General features: G+C 45.0%; 1 protein-coding gene across 2 annotated transcripts in view; it reads right to left on the bottom strand.

The window, feature by feature from the left end:
- TTYH3 (tweety family member 3) overlaps positions 1-16,268 on the bottom strand; it is a 1,772,574-nt gene that overhangs the window by 481,371 nt on the left and 1,274,935 nt on the right. For both annotated transcript variants that reach the window (XM_044089562.1, XM_044089563.1), the window contains exon 11: positions 327-463. In XM_044089562.1, the coding sequence (XP_043945497.1) occupies positions 327-463 (137 nt within the window). The remainder of the gene's footprint in view (positions 1-326; positions 464-16,268) is intronic.

The following is a 16,268-nucleotide window of genomic DNA, read 5'->3' as shown; positions in this document are numbered from 1 at the left end:
TTAATACCAGGCAGATTCAAAAGAATGACTGCCCATAGCAAGCGGCCACAACCTGAGTTAATTGTGGTCCAGTGTATAAACAGAACTTAGAATTGTGGTCCAGTGTATAAACAGAGCTTAGATGAGATCTCCAGCAAGCTGCTGATTAATGACAAAAAGGCACTAAGATTGAAAGGAACAGCAAGCTGCACTTAGGACTGGAAGGCCAGCTTTTACTGACATTGTGATTCTGTCTACCAATTGCAGAGTCTTGCTTACTTCCAAATACATACTATTTCTCTGCATCACAGTTCCAGCTCAGACAATGTTTACTGAATGTCGCTTACCTCTTCTGTTGCCACGTGTGGGGCACACTACATACGATGGAACTGAACATGAGTGCAGTGACAAAGGAGAAAAGAACCAGGTATATGAGGCCCTCTACACCATCATAGCAGAGTCCAGTTAGAACCTGTATATAGTCCTGCAAGAAAGAAACCAGTATTAACTGAGACATATGTCTTTTACACTACTCTATTAATACCAAATTTGAAAACAAACACTGCCCTTGGATACAACCTGAGTAGATTTGATTGTAATTAATGATAAAATGCAGTCAAAATATTTAAAATATAAAGGCATATCCAGATCAATGTAAGCATCAAACATGCTCTTATGCTGTTACTTCAAAATAGACTGCTACTTTCATCAGAACATGTCCTGATATTTCAATCTAACTGCATTCTAGTTGCAACTGAAATACCTGAGGCATGCAAACCTTAGTAGACTGATGGTGACTCATCACATGCAACAAAAATGACAAAATTTTACAACAAGAGGAATGATATTTGTTGGTTCTATGACAATGTTATGCTCAAGGAGATTTTGTTCATTGTAGGATGTCACAGAAAATCCTTTAGGTATTTAGTACTACTGTTTGCCACTTCCAGTCCTGCCACGTAAATACTGTTTACAATGGCAGAGAAAAAAAGACAGTAAAAGTCTAATACCACGCCAGTTACAATCAATAACATAACATTATTTTTTTTTTTTGAATTCTGACTTCTTCATTAATGACGGTATCCTTGACTAACCTAAGTGCTCATCTTTAACTGTAATCATTATATGTGGTTTAATTACTGAAAACATTAAACAAGGTTTTATTTTTAATCTGCATTTATTTTCAGAAATCACACTACATTCAACATTCATTACAGATATTTCTTTCTGGTTTCCATTTTTTTTTCTCCCCCAAAAGGACCTTTCCTAGGGATTCCATTACCAACACAACTGGCCCATTCATTCTGTGGGGATGGAGGATGGACATTCCAGGACCAAAGTACAGTTGTGTACCTACCATAAATGTAGGAGTTCGAGTGTATTCACTGCTGCAGTCATTACAATTGGGTTATCCTGCTGGCAGGCTACCCGCAGTCAGCCCGAGTACCAAAGTCTAGGTCCGGCATCGGTTGCTGTCGCCTCCTCCCTGACGTCAGTGCGCCAGGGGGTATAAAAGATGCAGCTGACGCCATTTTCTTCAGTTTTTCTTGCCCCAGATGTCAGGTGCCCCTAAAATGGTAGGCTAAATTATGCCAATAAGCATGCATATACAAAAATCAACTTTTCCTTCATCTACAAGCAAATACACCACATAGGTTGTATAGAATAGAGAAGTACAGATAAGTCCCAGCAAGGTAAAAAGGGGGATGGTGGGAGGGTAACCTGGACTGCAACAGTGAATACACTCTAACATCTATATTTATGGTAGGTACACAACTGTACTATGTTCATAGTGTTTCACTGTTGGTCATTAGAATTGGGTTGAATCCCAAAGCTAAGGTTGGGAGGCTGGTGCTAAATAGGACTAGGAGAGGCCATCAGGCCCTGCAGAACTGCAGTGGCAAAGCCTGCCCTGGACTTAGTAGAGAGGTAAGTGATAGTGCTTTGTAAAAGTATGCACTGAACTCCAAGTTGCAGCCTCTAAGATGTCTTTGGTTGGTACTCCTCTAAGGAAGGCTGCTGAAGTGGCTGCTGCTCTGGTTGAATGTGGTCTAATGCCCTTAGGCACTGATTTGCCATGCTGTGAATAGCAGAAATGAATGCAGTGGCCTATCCACTTTGAAATAGTCTGTTTTGAGATAGGCTTTCCTTGTGATCCTGCAGCATATGCTACTAGAAGTTGTTCCGTCTTTCTGAAAGCTTTGGTTCTGTCCAAGTAGAAGCGTAGCTGCCTGTGAATGTCCAAAGAATGCAGAAATCTCTCAACCTTATTCTGTGGGTTTGGATAAAAAGTAGGCAAATTAATTGTTTGGTTAAGGGCCACACTGAACACTACCTTAGGCATAAATGTAGGGTTTGTCCTTAGAGAAACCCTGTCAGGATGGAAAATGATAAAAGGTTCCACTGCCATGAGTGCCTGCAACTCTGAGACTCGTCTAGTGGAGGTAATTGCTAGGAGCAGAGGTGTTTTCCAGGATATGAATTTTATATCAGCTGCAGAGGCTGGCTCAAACAGAGGCAGTGTGAGTTTTTCCAAGACATAGTTGAGGTCCCATGCAGGTACTGGTGCTCTCCTTGGAGGTCTTATGTTTTTGGCCCCTCTGAGGTACTGCCTTAGTAATGGATGAAAAAAAATAGGTGGTTCTATATTGTAATGAGCTGAAATGGCAGAGGTGTGAATTTTAATTGATGAAAAGGAAAGGCCTTTATCCAGCATCTCAGTTAAGTATTGCAAAATCTGAGAAATATTTGGAACAGTCGTGTCAATACCTTGTGCCTGGTTCCAAGCACAGAATCTCTTCCATTTTTCTGCATAAGATTTCCTGGTGCTAGGCCTCCGGGCCTCCAAGGTAACATCCATCACTGCTTTAGAGAGAGGTGCGTCTTGAATGGCTACATTATTCACCATGCTGCCAGGTTTAAGGTCCTGATTTGGCTGTGCAGTATCATACTGTCTTGTTGGGTCAATAAGTGAGGAATTTGAGGTAATGTCCATGCTGGGAATTGAGACAAGCTCTTTAGGATTGGGTACCAGTGCTGGCGGGGCCAGTCTGGGGCAATCAGTATCATTTTTGGCTTCTCTTGTCTGACCTTGAGGAGTACCTTGGGGAGGAGAGGCAGAGGAGGAAAGGCATATACTGTTAGGTTTTTCCAGTGAAAGACAGCGCATCCACTTTCCATGCTTGCTTGTGATAAGTCCTTGTGCAGAATCTCTGTAGTTGGCAGTTGTGAGGGGAGGCAAATAGGTCTATGTCCGGGCACCCCCAGTTCCTTGTTATCATGCTGAAGACTTATGGATCCAATTTCCACTTGGGGGGGATCCATTATGTTTCTGCTTAGTTCGTCTGCCAGAGTATTTATCCTTCCTGGCAGGAATTGTGCTTGCAGATGTACTCGGTAAGTCAGTGCTGTGTCCCACAAGTTCATGGCTAGTCTGCAGAGGGGGTAGGAATGCATGCCCCCCTGCTTGTTTAAATACCACATGACTGTAGTATTGTCCGTCTTTATCAGTAGTTGTCCTAGATGAAGTATATCCTTGAAGGCTGTCAGGGTATTCTGAACAGCTAGCATCTCTTTTTGATTGATATGTAGATGCATTTGACTTGCGGACCATGTGCCCTGAATGCATCTTCCTGCCATATGGGCCCCCCAGGCATAATCCGATGCATCTGTTGTTAATGTCGGCCTGGCTGTGGGTAAGGTGAATGGCTGTCCCGTGTTGAGGTGACAGGCTTTTGCCCTCCAGCGAAAAGTACAGTTGTGTACACTTACCATAAATGTAGATGTTTGAGTGTCTTCACTGTTGCAGTCATCACTGTAGGGTTCTTCCTGCCGGCAGGCAGCCCTCGGTCGGCCAGAATCCCAAAGTCTGGGTCTGGCATCGGCTGTGCAGTCATCCTCCCTGACGTCAGAGCGCCAGGGGTACAAAGCTGCCAGCCGACATAATGTTCTCCAGTCTTTCTTGCCCCAGATGTCAGGTGCCCAAAAGTAAAGGCTAAAAGTAAGGTACAACAAACCCCATACCCTGTAGCAAATACACCACAGAAGAAGGGTGAAGCAGGGAACCACACTAATGAAAGAATAAGAGGGGACAGGGGGGTGAGTAACCCAGACTGCAACAGTGAAGACACTCAAACATCTACATTTATGGTACGTGTACACAACTGTACTATGTTCATCGTGTTTCACTGTTGCAGTCATCACTGTAGGGTTGAATCCCAACGCAGAGATAAAGGGTGGAGGTTATTGAGTAGAAGGGGCAGCTAGAAGGCCTTGCAAGACTGCAGAAGCAAAGCCTGCCCTGGACTTAGAATAAAGAGATAGATTATAGTGCTTAGAGAAAGTATGCACTGAACTCCAAGTTGCAGCTTCCAAAATATCTTTGGTAGGTACTCCCCTGAGAAAAGCAGCAGAAGTAGCAACAGCTCTGGTGGAGTGAGTCCTGATTTTTCCTGGGATTTGCTTTCCATGATGAGAGTAACAAAATCTGATTCCATGAGCAATCCATTTAGAAATGGTCTGTTTTGAAATGGCCTTGCCTTGGGAATTTGCTGCATAAGAAACAAACAGTTGTTCTGTTTTTCTGATATCCTTGGTTCTGTCCAGGAAAAAATGAAGCTGCCTGTGCACGTCAAAAGAATGCAAGATCCTCTCCCCCTTATTTTGTGGATTGGGGAAAAAAGTTGGCAGGTGAATAGTTTGGTTTAAAGCCACTTTAGAAACCACTTTAGGCATGAAAGTAGGGTTAGCCCTTAAAGAAACCCTGTCTTGATGTTCCACAGCCATGAGTGCTTGTAACTCCGAGACTCTCCTGGCTGAAGTCAAAGCCAGTAGGACAGCGGTCTTCCATGATAAATACTTTATATCAGATGTGGCAGCAGGCTCAAAAGGAGGCAGAGTAAGTTTTTCCAGAACATAATTGAGGTCCCAGGCAGGTATGGGTGGTGTCCTAGGGGGCCTTAAATTCTTTGCTCCTCTGAGATATTGTTTCAGAAGTGGATGTGAAAAAATTGGAGGATCTGTATTGTAATGTGCAGAGATAGCAGAGGCATGTACTTTTATGGAGGAAAAGGATAAACCCTTATTTAACATGTCTGTCAGGTATTGTAAAATCAATGGAATATTTGGAATGAGAGGATCTGAATCCTGAGCATGCATCCAGGTGCAAAATCTCTTCCATTTACCTTCATAAGATTTTCTAGTGCTAGGCCGTCTTGGCTTCTAAGATAACATCCATAACCTGTTTGGAAAGGGTAGGATTAATCATAGACCCTGAATACGCCAGGTTGCCAGTTTTGATATGAGTGTGCAGAACCTGGCCCTGGTGTTGGGACAAAAGATTTGGAATCTGAGGTAGAATCCAAGGAGGCTCCTGGGATAGATTCATCAGTGTTGAGTACCAAAATTGTCGAGGCCAATTTGGGGCCAGTAAAATCATCTTGGGTTTGTCCTGTTTTATCTTTAATAACACCCGTGGAAGAAGAGGTAGAGGAGGGAAGGCATACCCCGAGAGGTTCCTCCAACTGAATGAGAGAGCATCCACTTTCCATGCTAGTTTGTGATATGTCCTTGTGCAAAAAGTCTGTAACTGGTAGTTGTGGGGAGATGCAAATAGATCTATGTCCGGGCAGCCCCAGGCTTCTGTAATCATCTTGAATATTTGGGTGTCTAGCATCCACTCGTGTGGGTCTGACAGGTTCCTGCTCAGGCTGTCTGCCAGAGTATTTTGTTTCCCTGGCAGGAACTGAGCTTGTAGGTCCACTTTGCAAGCTAGTGCTGTGTTCCATAGAGTCATGGCTAGTCTGCAAAGGGGGTAGGAGTGTGAACCCCCTTGCTTGTTTATGTACCACATAACTGTGGTGTTGTCTGTCCATATCAGTAGTTGCCCTGGCTGTAGAAGATCCCTGAAAGCCAAGAGGGCATTCTGCACAGCTAACATCTCTTAAATTGATATGTAGGTGCTTCTGATCCTCTGTCCAAAAACTTTGCAGGCCTTTCCCCTGCAGGTGGGCTCCCCATGCGTAATCCGAGGCGTCCGTGGTTAACACTTGTTAGGCTGGAGGCAGACTGAAGGCTTTCCCTTTGTTTTGAAGACATGTCATGGCCCACCAATGGAATTCCTTTTGCAGGCAAGGCAAGACAGCAATCTGTGTGTCTAGACTGTGACAATGCTGGGACCATACGTTTTTTAGGTACCATTGTATCTTTCTCATATGCAGTCTTGCATATAGTATGAGAAGGATGCAGGAGGCCATGCAACCCAAAGCCTGCAGGAATTTCCTTGAAGTTAGCTGAGACATTAACGTCAGGGTTTTGAAAGTTGAAGCTAGCTGAAGTTGTTTTTCAGATGTCAGGAATGCCATCTGGGTTGTTGTGTTTAAAAGAGCATCCAGGAAAGTTATCTGTTGTGTGGGTGTCAAATTTGACTTTATGTTCACACTGAATCCCAGGTACTTGAGTAGATTTTGAACAAATTCCAGGTGCTGGAGTAAGACATCCTTGCTGTCTGCTTGAATAAGGCAGTCATCCAGATAAGGGTAAATTTGAATTCCCTTGAGTCTGCAGTAAGCTACTACTGGTGAAGACCCTGGGCGCAGTAGACAAGCCAAAGGGTAGCACAGAGAATTGGTAATGTTTCAAGCCTGCCTTGAACCTGAGGTATCTTCTGCACTCCTGTCTGACAGGAATGTGTAGGTAAGCCTCCTTTAAATCCACTGTCACCATCCATGCATTTTTGCTCAACATTGGCAGGAGCTGCTGCAGAGTAAGCATCTTGAACTTTGGTATCTCCAGGAAAGTATTTAAGACTGACAGATCCAGGATGGGTTTTCTGGGAACTAGAAAGAGTCTTGAGTAAAAGCCTTGCCCCGTCTCTGATTGTGGAACCAGTTCTATGGCCCTCATAGCCATGAGGGATCCCACCTGGTTTAATGCCTCTGCCCATTGTTTTTTTGGTAGGTCTGGCCATCCGTTTGGTCTTGGCAAGGTATGGAAATGGAATTTGTAACCTCTTGAAACTACATCCAGAACCCACTTGTCTTGGGTTATGCAAGTTCAATTTTGGTGAAAAAGAGAGAGCTTTCCTCCTAGTGGGGCTTCCAGGAGAGAGGTCCCTGGAGTCATGCAGGGGGAGTCACTGAGCCTGTTTCCTATAAGATTGAGGTCTGTCCTCTCCACCCCTGGGGGTGGAAGCACTCCACTGTCTAGGTCTATAAGAGGTCTGCGCTTGGGCCCTCCCTCTGGGGCGCCTACATCAACCCCTCTGAGGCCTGTCCGAGCCGGGAAAGGACCAATTTTTAGTTGGCCAATTTCTGCTAAATCTTGGGGGCTGAACTTGTAAGAAATCCTTAACCGTTTGCATGGATTTTGCCTTATCCTCCATTTTCTTTATCACCTCTTCAGCCTTAGACCCAAACAAAACATTATGTTGAACAGGAGCATCCAGTAACTTTGCTTTCACTTGATCAGGTAAATTTTGTTCCTTTAACCAAGCATGCCTTCTAATGACCGTGCCAGTGGCAGCCGCCCTGCATGAAGCCTCCAAAGCATCAAAACCACAGTGTAAGGTATGTTTCCCCACCTGCTCAGTAGCATGCATCAGATTGTGTAATTCCTTATTATCTGCACATGCAGAAAAGGTACCTAGCTTTTGTTTCATAACATACAGAAGAAATTGATATTTTAGCATATGAAACTGACAATTTAAAGCCCTAATGGATAAAGTAGCAGAAGTATACACTTTTTTGCCCCATCTCTCCAAAGCTCTAGAATCCTTATCTGATGGAATAGGGTTTTTAGCAGTGGCGGCCTTAACACCCTTAGGATGCTGAGAAATGGTTTCTGGATCAGCAGTAGGATTTTTATAAAGAAACTGGTGGGAGTCAGGGACTCTGTAATATCTATCAGGCTTTGCAGGGGCTGGAGGAAAGGAGTCAGGAGTTAAATTAGCCTCAGAAAAGACATCATCCACAATATCCAAAATAGGAGGAATAGCCAGGGGTCTGTGTTGGGGAAGAAGGAGGAAATCCCTAAGCCTTCTCTTAGATTCAGAGTACTCCTGTCCTTCTCAGTGAAAATGTTCCTTCATGTCATGTAAAGTTTCCCCAAAAGAAAAATCCTCAGGGGGAGAAGCTGAAGGAAGGGATTCCTCAGCATCAGAATCCTCATAAGGAGCGAAAGTATAATCCTGTTCAGAGGAACACACTGAAGAGATAGATGCCTGATCAGAGGATTCATAGTCCAAATCTTGTCTTGGCCTTTTCTCTGGAGGGGGATGTGAACCCCTAATCATAGTTAGTAAGTCCTCCGCCATTTTAAGCATTTGTTTTTGAGATTTAGGTCCCGGATCAGAGGAGGCCTGGGCTTGAGTCTTTGTTTTAGGAGGAGTCTTTGCCTTTGTCTGAAGCTGCGTAGGCCTGAAAACCCCCTCGGAAGCCGGTACCTGCACAGCGGCTCCGGACCCATCCGAGGGAGCATTATCTGAAGGTCCTGCACCTGGAGTACTCAAAGGCCTAGTTGGCTCCTCGTGGGAGTCCGTTTCGGCAAGCGGTTCTGTAATGGCCAACGACAGGGGCTGCGAAAGTGCCTCACTGACTACGGCTGAACCTGCAGCTGGCTCTGCTTGTAAACCGTCCTCTGATTTGGACCTCGGAGGCCTGTCCTTATCCTTGCGCCTTTTGTGAACTCCGGTAGTCGGAAGCATGTCCGACGACATATTGTAATTAAATCGCCTGCCAAAGTAGTGAAAAGCAAAATTGTATCTCCGCTTAATAGTACGTTGATTAAATCTAGCACAAAACCGACAACTAGCTACGTCGTGGTCAGGGCCTAGACAAGGAATACAGTAAGAGTGGAAATCCTTATGAGGTATTTGCTTCCCACATGAAATACAATTATTAACTTTTTCTGACATCGGACTGGAGCAAGAAAAAAAGTTTCCCCAATGGGGTACTTAGCTTTGAGAAGGAGAAAGTCTTCGGAATGAAGCCCCAAAAATATCAGTAGTCAGCCAACCGGCACTTGCGAAAGTACAGTTTTGTACCTACCATAAATGTAGATGTCCGATAGGTATGCATCTGCAGTCATCACATATGGGTTGTCCTGCCTCAGGCAGCCCTTTGGTCGGCCAGATTCCAAAGTCTGGGTCCGGCGTCGGCTGATGTCGCCCTTTCCCCAACGTCAGAGCGCCTGGGGTATAAAAGCGCCAGCCGACGCCATCTTCCTCAGTGTTTCTTGCCCCAGATGCCAGGTGCCCTCAAAGGAAGGCTAAATTTGGAGAAATGCAATAAATTCCAAACATGCACAGAAATATATATATATATATATATATATATATATATATATATATATATATATATATATATATAAAACAAATACACCATAATAGATAACCCCAGCTAGCTATGAGAGGGAAAAGTACCCAATAAATACCAAAGAGGGAAGGAGGGAGGGTAAACCTGACTGCAGATGCATACCTATCGGACATCTACATTTATGGTAGGTACAAAACTGTACTATGTCCTTCAAGGATGCATCTGCAGTCATCACATATGGGTAGAATACCATAGCCAATCTGGGGGTGGAGGATCTATGTAAAGGATGGCGTAGCTAAAATGCCCTGCAGGACTGCCGTAGCAAAGCCTGCTCTGGATCTGGAATATAAAGGTAAATTGTAATGCTTGGAAAATGTATGCACGGAGCTCCATGTAGCAGCTCCTAAAATGTCCTTGGTAGCCACCCCTCTTAAGAAGGCTGTGGAGGTGGCTGTGGCTCTGGTGGAATGAGGTCTAATGTTAGCTGGCACAGTTTTTCCATGAAAGGAATAACAAAAATGAATGCAATTCCCTATCCATTTTGAAATTGTCTGTTTGGAAATTGTTTTTCCTTGTGCACCAGCAGCATATGCTACCAACAGCTGGTCAGTTTTTCTGTAGCTTTTAGTTCTGTCCAAGTAGTAGCGCAACTGTCTGTGTATGTCCAGGGTGTGCAGAAGTTTCTCCCCTTTGTTTTGTGGATTTGGAAAGAAGGTAGGCAGGTGAATAGCTTGGTTTAATGAGACCCTGGATACCACCTTTGGCATAAATGAAGGATTAGTTCTCAATGAGACTCTGTCCTGATGAAAAATAAGAAATGGCTGTACTGCCATGAGGGCCTGTAACTCAGATACTCTTCTTGCTGAGGTTATGGCCAGAAGGAAGGCAGTCTTCCAAGACAGGAACTGCAGTTCTGCAGATGCTGCTGGTTCAAAGGGAGGCAGAGTTAGTTTTTCCAACACGAAGTTAAGGTCCCAAGTAGGCACGAGAGGTTTCCTTGGAGGATTGATGTTTTTAATTCCTCTTAGAAACTGTCTTAAGAGAGGATGAGAAAAGACAGGTGGATCAGTATTGTACTCTGCTGAAATTGCTGAAGCATGAATTTTAATGGAAGAGTAAGACAGGCCATTGTGGAGCATTTCTGCCAAGTATTCCAGGATATGTGCCATGTTCATCACTGTCGCATCTAGGCCCTTTGTGGTGCTCCAAGTGTGAAATCTTTTCCATTTTGCTGAATATGCCTTTCTTGTGGAAGGCCGGCGAGCTTCCATGATGATATCCTTCACTCTCTTGGATAGCTTATCCTGAGGAGGAGTCAAAGTATTTTCCAGGCTGTTAGTTGCAAGGTTTTCAGGTTGGAATGCAGAGTTTTGTAATTGTGCTGTGTCAGGAGAAGTGGCCATTGAGGAAGAGGCCATGGTTTAGTGCGTGACATGCTCTTTAACAGTGGGTACCAGTGCTGTCTTGGCCAGTCCGGAGCTATCAGAATCACTATTGGCTGCTCTGTCCTGATCTTCAGTAAGACCTTGGTCATTAATGGAAGAGGTGGAAATGCATACACTGTTAGAGTTCTCCAGCTGAAAGATAGGGCGTCCACTTTCCATGCTTGTGGGTGGTATGACCTTGAGCAGAATTTCTTCAGCTGATGATTGTGGGGGGGAGGCAAAAAGATCTATGTCTGGCCTTCCCCATGATTGTGTTATCCGTAGGAAGATGTTTGGGTGCAGCATCCATTCGTGTGCATCCATGATATTTCTGCTTAAGCTGTCCGCCAGTATATTGTCTTTTCCTGGCACAAACTGGGATTGCAGCTCTATATTGAGTTTCAAGGAAAGTTCCCATAGATTCATTGCCAGTCTGCAAAGAGGGTAGGAATGGGTGCCTCCTTGCTTGTTTATGTACCACATAACTGTGGTGTTGTCTGTCCTTATTAGCAGGTAGCCTTGATGCAGAAAGAGTTTGAAGGCCTCGATTGCATGCATCACTGCCAGCATTTCCTTTTGTTTTATGTGCATGCGTAGCTCCTTTTGTGACCATAGTCCTTGAATACATCTGCCCTTCATGTGTGCTCCCCAACCGTGGTCTGAAGCGTTGGTTGTAATGGTTTGGCTGGCTACTGGCTTGCTGAAGGGCAGACCCCTGTTTGACTGGCTTGCTTGAGCCCACCACAGAAATTCCTTTTGGAGGCATGGAATGAGTGGGATCAAAGTTTCTAAGCTGTGACTGTGCTGAGTCCATAAACTCCTTAGGTACCATTGTAGTTTCCTCATATGCAGCCTTGCTTGTGGAATCAGAAGAATGCAAGATGCCATGTAACCCAGGGCCTGCAGGATTTTCCTTGCAGTCAGCTGAGTTTGTCTTGTCAGATTCTTGAAGTAATCCGGTAGTTGTCTTTGTTTTTCTTCTGTGAGAAAAGCCATTTGGGTGGTTGTGTCTAGATCCGCACCCAGAAAAGCTATTCTTTGGGATGGAACAAGTCTTGATTTGTGAATGTTGACTGTATATCCCAAAGCCTGCAGTAGGTGGATGGCATAATTCAAGTCCTTTAGCAAAGTTTGTTGGCTGTCCGCTTGTATAAGGCAGTCGTCCAGATATGGGTATATTTGAATCCCCTGAAGTCTGCAGTGTGCAATTACTGATGCCAGGCATTTCGTGAATACTCTGGGTGCAGTAGATAAGCCAAAGGGCAATGCTGAGAATTGATAATGCTCTGAACCTGCAAGAAATCTGAGGTGTCTTCTGCAACTTTGTCTGATAGGGACATGCAGGTATGCCTCCTTGAGGTCTAGAGTCACCAGCCAAGACCCCTTGCCCAGCATGGGAAGGAGTTGCTGTAGAGTCAGCATTTTGAATTTTGGCACAATGAGATAAGTATTCAGTGCGGACAAGTAGAGAATAGGCCTCCATTGATTTTCTTTTCTTTTCTTGGAACAAGGAATAGTCTGGAATAAAATCTTTGGCCTTGTTCTGAAAGAGGAACCTTTTCTATAGCGTTCATTTGCATTAAGTTGGAGATTTGTTTCAAAGCCTCTGCCCTTTGATTTGGTGGCAGGTCTGGCATGCCTTTTCTTTTTGGCAATGTGTGAAAATGGAACCTGTATCCTCTGTCTATTATTTGCAGTGTCCATTTGTCTCTTGTAATACTGTGCCAATTTTCTGAGAATAAAGAAAGCTTTCCGCCCAAAGGTGCTTCTAACTGAGCCCTGGTTGGCGGAGTCAAAGCAAAGTCATTGAGTCTGTCCTTGTGCAGCAGTTGTAGGTCCTGCACTACCTCTCTGGTTGGGAGGCTGCCATTGACGTCCTCTGTAGGAGCCTCTAGCTTGCACTCTACCTCTGGCACGCCTGTTCTTGCCTCTCTGAAATCTTTCTGTGTCCGGAAAGGACCAATTCTTGGTAGGCCAATTTCTGCTGAATCTTGGTGGTTGGACTTGTAGAAAATCTTTGACTGTTTGTACAGATTTTGCCTTTTCCTCAAATTTCTTTAAGACCTCCTGAGCAGTGGAGCCAAATAACTTTTGCTTTTCCAGTGGGGCATTCAGAAGCTTAGCTTTAACATGGTCTGGCAGAGATTGTTCCTTCAGCCAAGCATGCCTACGTATGACTGCACCTGTCATAGCTGATCTACATGAAGCTTCCAATGAATCATAACCACACTGTAAGAAATGGTTTGCTAACCTGCTGGGAGTTATGTACCAGATCCTGAAGTGATTTGCGATCTAGGGGTTCAGGTGAAGACAGTTTCTTATGCAATTCATCTAACAAATACTCTTGGTACTGTATCATATGAAATTGACAATTTAATGCCCTCATAGAAAGAGTAGCAGAAGTATACACTTTTTTACCCCATCTCTCTAAAGCCCTGGACTCCCTTTCAGAGGGGAGTGGATTTTTAGTAGTGGCAGCTGCAACCCCTTTAGGGCCCTGGGAAATAGTTTCTGGATCAGCAGAGTGGGCCTTATAAAGAAAAAGATGCGAGTCCGGGACCCTGTAGTACCTGTCGAGTTTGACAGGGGCCGGAGGAAGAGTGTCAGGGGTTATGCTAGACTCAGAGTACACATCATCAATGACATTCAAAACAGGAGGAATAGCCAAAGGTCTATGCTGGGGTAAATGCAGAAAAGTTCTTAATCTTTTCCTGGAATCAGAGAATTCCTGGCCCTGCCATTTGAAATGCTCTCTCATAGTGTGAAGGGTCTCCCCGAAGGATAGTTCTTCAGGAGGGGAGGCAGAGGGGATTGATTCCTCTGCATCAGAATCCTCGTAGGCCGAAAAAGCCTCCTCCTGGTAGTCCGTGAGAGCAGAGCCATCAGAGGCCTCCTCTGAGGAGTGGGGATCAGAGGGCTCAACCCTGGGCCTTTTGTCTAGAGGAGGTTGAGAGCCCCTAATTAAGGAAATAAGGTCCTCTGCTAAAGTTAGAATCTGTGAACTTGTAGAGGGTCCCTGAGGAATAACCCTGGGAGGCATAGCTTTTGTATGTTTAGCAGCTTTAGCCCTGGTGAATGCCTTTATGGACATGGATGCAGGAGGCCTAGCTGCACCACGTGCTGGTGTAGTTTTGTCTAGAGGAATGGTGTCGGAAGTTTCCAAGACCAGTTTCTGAAGGAAATTCAATAACCGACTCAGCAGGGGCCTCCGGGGCCGAGGTTGTCGGTTGAGCCGTTTCGGGGGTCGGAAGTACCAAGGACTCTGTTTCAGCAGAGACCGAGACACTCGCGGTAGGCCTGGCCATGGTTTCAGCCGAAACCGCGGCCCGCATGTGTCGGTCCTTGTCCTTCCATTTCTTTGTTAAATGTGAAGTCGGAGTCTCCGACGGCATATTGTATAAAAAACTAGCACAAAATAATTCCTCTGCAAACTCCGCCCGACGTCTAAGAGTGCGTCGGTTGAAGGAAGCACAGGCTGAACAGGCCAAGACGTCGTGGTCTGGGCCTAGGCAGGGGGGCAGTAAGAGTGGAAATCCTTATGAGGTATTTGTTTCCCACAAGTTAAGCAATTATTAACTTTATCTGACATCGGCTGAGGCAAGAAAGAGTCCCCAACGGGGTACTTAGCTTTTGAAGTCTTCGGTAGCTGAATTACAGGAGCTGGCCGACCGGCATTTGCGAACTGCTTCTGCTTCGGGCACCACACGGCAAGAAAGACTGAGGAAGATGGCGTCGGCTGACGCTTTTATACCCCAGGCGCTCTGACGTCGGGGAAAGGGTGACATCAGCCGACGCCAGACCCAGACTTTGGAATCCGGCCGACCGAAGGGCTGCCTGAGGCAGGACAACCCATATGTGATGACTGCAGATGCATCCTTGAAGGACATCTGCTTCCACCGCACGGCAAGAAAGACTGCAGAAAGTACAGTTTTGTACCTACCATAAATGTAGATGTCCGATAGGTATGCATCTGCAGTCATAACATATGGGTTGTCCTGCCTCAGGCAGCCCCTCGGTCGGCCGGATTCCAAAGTCTGGGTCCGGCCTCGGCTGATGTCGCACCTTCCCCGACGTCAGAGCGTCTGGGGTATAAAAGCATCAGCAGACGCCATTTTCCTCAGTTTTTCTTGCCCCAGATGCCAGGTGCCCTCTAAGAAGGCTAAATTTGGATAAATGCTGAAAAGTTCCAAACATTTGCAAAATTATATACATGTATAAACAAACAAATACACCATAATAGATTCCCCCCGCTAGCTAAAAGAGGGGTAAGTACCCTAGGAATACTACAGAGGGGTAGGAGGGAGGGTAATCCTGACTGCAGATGCATACCTATCGGACATCTACATTTATGGTAGGTACAAAACTGAACTATGTCCTTCAAGGATGCATCTGCAGTCATAACATATGGGTAGAATACCATAGCCAATCTGGGGGAGGAGGTACTAAGAAAAGGATGGTGTAGTTAAGATCCCCTGCAGGACTGCAGTAGCAAAACCTGCTCTGGATCTGGAGTATAAAGGTAGATTTTAATGCTTGGCAAATGTATGCACGGAGCTCCAAGTAGCAGCTTCTAAAATGTCCTTGGTAGCCACCCCTCGTAGGAAGGCTGTAGTGGTGGCCATGGCCCTTGTGGAATGAGGCCAGATGTTTTCAGGAACTGTCTTTCCATGAAAGGAGTAGCAAAATCGAATGCAATTTCCTATCCATTTTGAAATTTTCTGTTTGGAAATTGCTCTTCCTTGCACCCCAGTAGCATATGCTACAAAAAGTTGGTCAGTTTTTCTGCTAGTTTTTGTTCTGTCCAAGTAGTAGCGTAGTTGTCTGTGTATATCCAGGGTGTGCAAAAGTTTTTCCCCTCTATTCTGTGGATTAGGGAAGAACGTAGGCAAGTGAATAGCTTGGTTCAAGGATACCCTAGATACCACCTTTGGCATAAAAGTAGGATTGGTTCTTAGTGAAACTCTGTCCTGGTGGAAAATAAGAAATGGCTGCACTGCCATTAATGCTTGTAACTCAGATACTCTTCTTGCTGAAGTGATTGCCAGAAGGAATGCAGTTTTCCAAGACAGAAACTGTAGATCCGCCGATGCTGCTGGTTCAAAAGGAGGAAGTGTCAGTTTCTCCAGCACAAAGTTGAGATCCCAAGCAGGTAGAGGGGTCTTCTTGGAGGTTTAATATTTTTGATCCCTCTCAGAAATTGTCTGAGGAGAGGGTGCGAGAAGATAGGTGGATCCACATTGTATTCTGCTGAAATTGCTGAAGCATGAATCTTAATGGAAGAATAGGACAGGCCATTGTGGAACAATTCTGCTAAGTATTCTAGGATATGTGTTATGTTTGCCACTGTGACATCTGAGCCTTTTGATGTGCTCCAAATGAGAAATCTCTTCCATTTAGCTGAGTATGTCTTCCTTGTGGAAGGCCTGCGAGCCTCCAAGATGATGTCCTTCACCCTCTGAGATAAAACAGTTGGATTGGGATTTAAGGAATTTTCCAGGCAGTTAGCTGCAATGTTTTCAAGTTGGGATGCAGGGTCTTGAAATTGTTCTGCATC

This window comes from Protopterus annectens, chromosome 12.part0 (assembly GCF_019279795.1).
Source record: "Protopterus annectens isolate FY-2018-M chromosome 12.part0, PAN1.0, whole genome shotgun sequence".
Lineage (NCBI taxonomy): Eukaryota > Metazoa > Chordata > Ceratodontiformes > Protopteridae > Protopterus > Protopterus annectens.
Note: the sequence above shows the minus strand (reverse complement) of the source record. Positions and strands in the feature narration are given on the sequence as shown.